The sequence below is a fragment of the Trachymyrmex septentrionalis genome, unplaced genomic scaffold, assembly GCF_001594115.1.
Source record: "Trachymyrmex septentrionalis isolate Tsep2-gDNA-1 unplaced genomic scaffold, Tsep1.0 scaffold44, whole genome shotgun sequence".
Lineage (NCBI taxonomy): Eukaryota > Metazoa > Arthropoda > Insecta > Hymenoptera > Formicidae > Trachymyrmex > Trachymyrmex septentrionalis.
In genome coordinates, this window is record NW_017305611.1 from 635,288 (window position 1) to 642,628 (window position 7,341).

General features: G+C 32.4%; 1 protein-coding gene across 1 annotated transcript; it reads left to right on the plus strand.

Moving 5' to 3' along the window:
- Positions 1–312: 312 nt before the first annotated feature.
- LOC108751350 (1-acyl-sn-glycerol-3-phosphate acyltransferase alpha) lies at positions 313–6,969 on the plus strand. Its single transcript, XM_018491467.1, has 4 exons — positions 313–497; positions 4,998–5,313; positions 5,385–5,550; positions 6,346–6,969. Exons 1-4 carry the CDS (start codon positions 313–315, stop codon positions 6,495–6,497), a joined length of 819 nt encoding a protein of 272 aa, XP_018346969.1. The 3' UTR covers positions 6,498–6,969.
- Positions 6,970–7,341: the final 372 nt, after the last annotated feature.

Sequence of the window (7,341 nt, forward strand, 5' to 3'; positions counted from 1 at the left end):
CACGGAAGTGTTCGTCGTCGGTCCGTCGGACGACGGCAGTGTTTCGCTTGCGCAGCAGCGTGTCACGTCGCGCCAGCTTCGAGGGACCCCCGTCGTCGGAAGCCTCGCCAAGTCTCGGGTATCGGGCGAGGGAGCGGCGAGCCCGTCTGCGCTCGTGATAAAGTCGCGTGAGCGTAATCGTCGCGGGAGAAAGAACGTAAAGAAGAAGAAAAAGAAGAAGAAAAAGAAGAAGAAGAAGAAAGAGCAGAAAGCTCGCGTGTTCGAAATCCGTCTCGTGTCGTCCCGCGTCCGTTGTCCCTACGGCCGCGGAAGATGGCTCCGTCGTGTTTCGAGGTGATCCTCGTCGGCTTTATCCTCGTGCTGCCGTTTCTCTACGAGACCAGCCGCACCTTCCGCTATTACTTCAAGTTCCTCATTTATTATGGCGTCGTGATGATGACCGCAGTCGTGCTCATGCCCATCCTCTCGTTCCGGCCTGGCAATGTCAAGAACTTCCTGTTAGTAGCTCCGCAATCGATCGATATTATTATGTTATCACATATCATCTCTTGTTTCGTCTCTGCCTTCGATTCAACAATCACTACCTTCGATATTTTCCACCTTGAACGTTTTGTTTTTCTCGCAGCAGAGCTTTGACAGCCGTCGTGGGTCACGAGAATTTATTGACCGGTGCTCGCTGCCTGTTCTGTCAGTGGGTGGCGGTGATGATGATGGTGGTGTTTGTAGTTGTTGCTGCGAGTATCGTGACGCGAACGACGGCGATGCTGGTGCAGGGGGAGGGAGGGAAGGATTTAAACTTGTTGTGCCCTCGGAGACGTGCCATATGGGAGAAAATGAGTCTCTTCCCATAATAATGGCAGCTCTCCGACACAAATAAAATGTCCAATACTTACGTCGTCTCGGCATCCACGATAGAGACAGCCGCTGCGAGAAAAGTGTACGGGACCAATTATTATTAGGGGATTGCTGAGTGAAGATCAGCGACACTCCCAATAGTAACGATTGCTATATTTAGCATGTTGTCAATGAATATTTTCATTGCTAGCTATTAATACTTGGATGTGTAGTATTTTTTAGTACTCAGATATTTGAAGTACTACTTTGTATTATCAAGTATTAACATTGAATCTGACAATGAGTACAAATTGAATCTATTAGAATTTGTGTATATTGTAGGCGCTTTCCATAGTGATATAAGTACTGATATTATACAGGGTGTATCTGAAATAACGCCCACTAATCATAATGCTATTCCTAATAAAAAACTGAGTCGAAAAGTCATCTAACATTTTGCAATTTTCGCAATATTTTTTTAGTCATCTAATGAGCAAAATATCTAAAATCAACATATAAGGCAACTTTAAGATATTTTTGAGAGTTCTTTAAGAAACATCTTTAAAATATTTCACAAAGAACATTGAAAGATATTTTAAAATTGTCTTATACATCGATTTTATCCATTTACTCAGCAATTTTTAGAAATTCATATCTCGTTAACTATTGTGAAAATTGCAAAATGGTAGAGGTTTCAAATTTAATTTTTTATCAGAAATAGTACTGTATGATTAGTGGGCGCTATTTCAGATACACCTCGTATAAGTAACGTATTATCTTCGTTGTATTTGCTGAATGTTTAAAAAAATGATGTTTGTATTACTAAATGAAAAGCACCTTATACTAACAACATTCTTTGTTAATTAAATTAGTGGATGAAAAAGAGAAATAATTTTTGAAATTTATGCAATATTTCAGTATCTTGATATTGGATATTATAAATTTTGATTTTTTTTATTGATTAACTCATTAAAACATGTACATATTACGCTAACAGCATTAATGAGGCGTAAATAACTAAAAGGGGGAGAGTAAGTTTTGAAATCGTTGCAACCTCGACATATTGGCCTTGAACTTCTTTAAAACGCTAAACAATGGAAATTTGAATTTTTAAAAATATAGCTTCTTAACAGAATTGCATCGATAGTTTCTACTATTTTTTAAATTTGTTTAATGTTAATTTTATTAAAGTTATTTTTTTTCAGAAATTGTTTTCATGCACACCAAAGTAGGAAATAGTTTAACCTTCGTTAAACCATTTCGTACTTTTCGGCCTGTATTCATATACAGACCGATAATATTTTATCGATAATTGCGTACTTCTGAAATTGTATTTCTGATATTCTATAGATATACGTAATTATATATTATATAGTACATATACTACAGTATTATATTAGGTGTAGTAAAAAGTCATCGCGTATTTTTTAGCTCAAAGTTGTATATACAATATCTTCGTCAATAATGAATGAAATTCAAATTTAAAAAAAGGGTTTTAAAGCTTGAAATCTCTACTTTTAAAAGCTTATCACATTTTTTAAGTTTATACGAGTTTGATAATTTTTACATACCAAAAACTACGAGCTGAAAAAGACGAAAAATTTTCTTCTCACTTTGTGGATTTGTAACGTGTCCAAAACGAATTTGAGAAAATTTTCGATTACCTATCGTGAAAGCTTGATACTTTCCCTACAAAATCGTTTTTTTTTAAATATTCCTACGACTTTTGATTACTGAGTTATCGCGGATTAAATAAAAGAATTATTTTGACTTTAATTGCTCATAACTCCATTAAAAATTGTCGTATCGTATAATTTAAAAAAGAGATTTTTAAAGCTGAAACTTTACTCTATCAAGATATATTTATATTGTTGGTAAGAAAGTAATTGCGGTTTTTACTGATAGATGTCTTTTAAAAAAACGCGATGACTTTTTACTACACCTAATATTATATATGTAATTATATGTTAAATGTGCGCTAACATCAAGATAAAAGCGCGTTCTGAGTATGGATTTTCAAGTCTATTTTCAAGCAAAAATTCTAAAAAGATAGAAAAAAATAAGAAAGTGGCATTTGTTTTTCATAAATACAAAGGCGAAGTCGTTGAATGAGTCTTCATACACTTTTATACAAGTGAATCTCGTTAACTGAATCATACGTAGCGATCAACGAACTTTGGAGAAATACATAGTACAAAGTTCTAAAAACAGTATTTATCTAACGTTTGGAGCGTTTTAAACAGCTCGAGGTTCTCGATAAGTATTCTTTTATTGACGCGCATCTTCAAAATTAAGAGAGGGAAAGAGAAACGGCACGATACAGTAAATCTACAATTATGCTCATTTCCACTAACGTAGATTAATTTTAATCTCGGTTCAACTTACTCTTTGTCTTTTTCTAATCTTTAGAACTAGAAAAAGACGAAGAGTAAGTGGAACCGAGATTAAAGTTAATCTACATTAATGAAAACGGGTATTAGTCCTTAAAAGATTATCTAATCCAAAATATTGAAAAATTTTTATTTTTCTGAACGCTTTGTAATTGTATCTAATTATTTTATGTGTTAACTCATTTTAATCAGTTTGATTGTATACTTAATAGAGATAAAAGTTGTATGCTTCACAAAAATAAAAAATACCGATAAGAATTAATCATTTTTTACGGAGTACATTGAGAAGAATTGTTTTTTTTTTCTTCATTTTTAGTGCTTACAATTATTCATTCATAATTATAAACGAATGATTAAAATTTACTTCATTAAAATGCTGATGTAAATTTTTTGCAGAAATATATCTATGATTATAAGATACAAGCAAGAAAAAAAATTATGAAAGAAAAAAATCAAATATATTTACATAAATAAAGGAATGTAAAGCCAATGAGAGCCGACACAGTTGTACGTGTAAGAAAAAATAATATATATATCAATCACCAATTACAGACGTTTCGACCATAAGATTAGGTCCTCTTCAGTGTAATAATAAAATTATTGGAGTCAACTGTAGATACTTTGTAAAACAATCATAATCGTCGTGTTATAACAGATCATCGTTATGCTGATTGTGAGTACAATTTAAATGACTGAATTCTTGTTTGGGTATCCAGTTAATTACATATTCTTAATTTTGAAAATGTTCTTAATTTTGAACAACAGCTAACGATGATTCACTGACAGCAATTTACTTATTGTTTTACAACGTATCAATTTGATTCCGATCATTTTATTGTTACACTGAAGAGAATCTAATCTTATAGTCGAAACGCCTGTAATTGGTGATTGGCATATATATTTTTTTTTATTGTACACGTACAACGTCGGCTCTTTACATACCTTTATTGATCTTTGGAGCCTTTTTCAATTTTAACCGATATTTACATAATTATGTAATTTATACATTTAATTTATTAATACAATATTTTTTTTGCTATATTGAGTGCGTTCGCAAAAAACACGCTATTAACGCTATTTGTTATTCTATCTTTATCATTAGACGTAAAATAAGGATAGAATTACATCATAACATTGATAATACGTTATAGTATTGTATAACTTTTGACTAATAAACAATTAATGCACCATCTATAATGTGTCGTCTATAATACACGGAGTAAGAAATAAGAGTAAGAAATTAACCAATTAATCACAGTCTAATGTAAGAAAAATAATTGACTACGATTGGCTAATTTCTTACTTCTTACACCAAACTTACTCCGCATATTGATGGCGTATAATAGCATGGATCTATTGCGACAAAGTAATTGAAAACATTTTCAACTATAATTTCATCAATATCAATACCAAAGAATTATTTATAGAAAAAATGGAGTTTAATTTGCGCAATTTACGTGTATTAAGATTTTTTACATAAATTTTTAATAATACACAAAATCATATCATACATTACAAAAAATAAATATTTATCTTATCTTGTAATATTCGCGAGAAAAAAAATCGAAGTATTTGAAAAATAAATTAGACACTTTTTATTTTTAGATGTTTAATTTTTTACAATTACATATAAGGAAGTCTATTAATTATATTTTTTAGCAGAAGATTCTTTTATCCGTACTTTCTTGCCTGTATCTCAAATTATCTAAAATAAAATAATTGCTTTATCAAGTTAATTGTATTACTATGGAAAAATATTTGTTCTTCTTGCAGAGTGGCATCGTGGTCGTGTCAATACATTAGTACTCTGCTAGGACTGCGATGGGAGCTGCGAGGAAGGGAGCACTTGGAGAAGAATAGGGCTTGTATAATTGTGGCAAATCACCAGAGCTCATTAGACATATTAGGAATGTTTGATCTTTGGCTGGTGATGGACAAATGCACTGCCGTTGCCAAAAAAGAAATTTTCTATGCATGGCCGGTCGGCCTGGCCGCATGGTTGTGCGGTCTGATTTTCATCGATAGAATGAACTCCGAGAAAGCGCGATCCGCCCTCAATACCGCCACGAAGGAAATCAAGGATAAGAAGGTAGTCGCGCCTGGAATGTTCGTGTTGATTTATACCATTTGCTTTCTACTATACTTTTCATCGCTTCACAGATTAAGCTGTGGATATTTCCCGAAGGAACTAGACGTAACACTGGTGAGATACACCCGTTCAAGAAGGGTGCCTTTCATGTCGCGATCAGATCACAGTTACCCATACTACCAGTCGTATTCTCTTCTTATTATTTCTTATCCGCGAAAGAGAAGAGATTTGATTCCGGTAAGTAAATTGTGAGGCTACAAAAAATAGAAAGTTGAAAAATATTAAAAATAAAAAGAAAATTTGCAAAAGTTAAATCTTTTGAAGAATTAAATCTCAAGGGTATAGATTGACAACAACTTAATTTTATGCTCAAAGTTTTCAATCGAGATTATACTTGCATTTTAATTCTTGTATCAAGAGTGCATCATGAAATTTCGCATTTATATTTCAAAACTTATTTTAGCTTGTTTAGACGTTGGATTTCTTCCTATCTTTTTTCTATAAATTGATTTAGTGTTTTATATGTTTTCGATTTTGAAATATCTTTTTGAACAATCGTATGTTGATAACCTTTAGTGACTTATGATGCATAATGGTATGATATTGAATATTGTACCAATAGACAAATAGATAATTATCATCATTGCAACACGAAATCAAATCGAAAATAGTCATTGAGATTTGTCATATGTTAGAAATATCCATACCTTGAATCGTAAAAATTTAACCTTATCTTCACAAGGACGCTTACCTTAAAAAAGACTCCCAGATAACACCAACTAAAAAGAACACATCTTCACATTTAACAATATAACATAATTTCTAACATCAATTTAAAAATTAAAATTTTTTTCTTTGCCAAGGAGTTCTTGACATAAAAATTGAATGACACATAATATAAAAAATTAAAATTTAGCGACTTATTGAATATAATAGAATTGTCTTCTAGAAGAAGCAATCTATGAAAATAATTTCTTTATCGGAAATTTGCATGAGATTATCAGAAGCAGTTTAAAATTCACTTAATTAAAGGACACATCCTCGTGACGACATTACCACCCATTTCAACTGAGGGACTCAGTACGGACGACGTAGAAGAATTAATGGAAAAGACACGAAGCACCATGAGTGAAGTATTTCACGCGACAAGTCGTGAAATTCAACAATCCCTTCCTGTTCGGTAAGAATACATCGAATGATCATTATTAGGTTGTAATGGGCTCATCTTATAAAAAAATGAGCAAATGTATGCTCACTTCTTTACAAACGTGGGGGAAAAATTTTTTTACGAAACATAACATAGGTCGAGACAAGATCTTAGAAACTATTAATTTTTCGTAGATATTCGTAGTGGGATGCAGAGTGGCATTGTTTGAGAACGGAGGGTTTTTTGTTTTTCAAACAAACAATGCCACTCTGCGTCCCACTATGAATATATACGAAAAACTAAGAATTTCTAAGATCTTATGTCAATCTTATATCAATCTATGTAGTAAAAATTTTTTCGTAAAAATTTTTCCGCCGAGGAGAATATTAGTAATATTATAATTAAATAAGTCTCCACGCGGGAATCAAAAACTTAGCGTCCGAATAACGTTTTCTTATTGTGTTATTGGTATATAATAGTATTATAGTATCCTAATTTATATTTTAATTTCTCCGATTCAGAGAAAGTAGATAGTATTCGAATTTTGTATGGTACTCGTCTACATTCTACTTGTATTTTAATTTGTTTATTCGTTATTGCATAAATCTCGCGAGAATTTAAACAATTCTTCATTAACAAATAAACCGAGTAATCTTTATTGTTTATATATTCTACATTTGAGATATATAGAGTTTATGGGCGATTTGGTTCTTGCATACGAACTCCACGTAGTACAGTAGCGCCTGCAAAGCATCTTAGAAAGCGCTTTCTATGCGCTGCTGTGCTACGTTTTAGTTTAAAAACATGTATTTTGAAGCGAAAGGAAAAAAATGCGTGTGGTAAAATAAGTATAGTCAGAAGAGTTATATGCATCGCTGAAG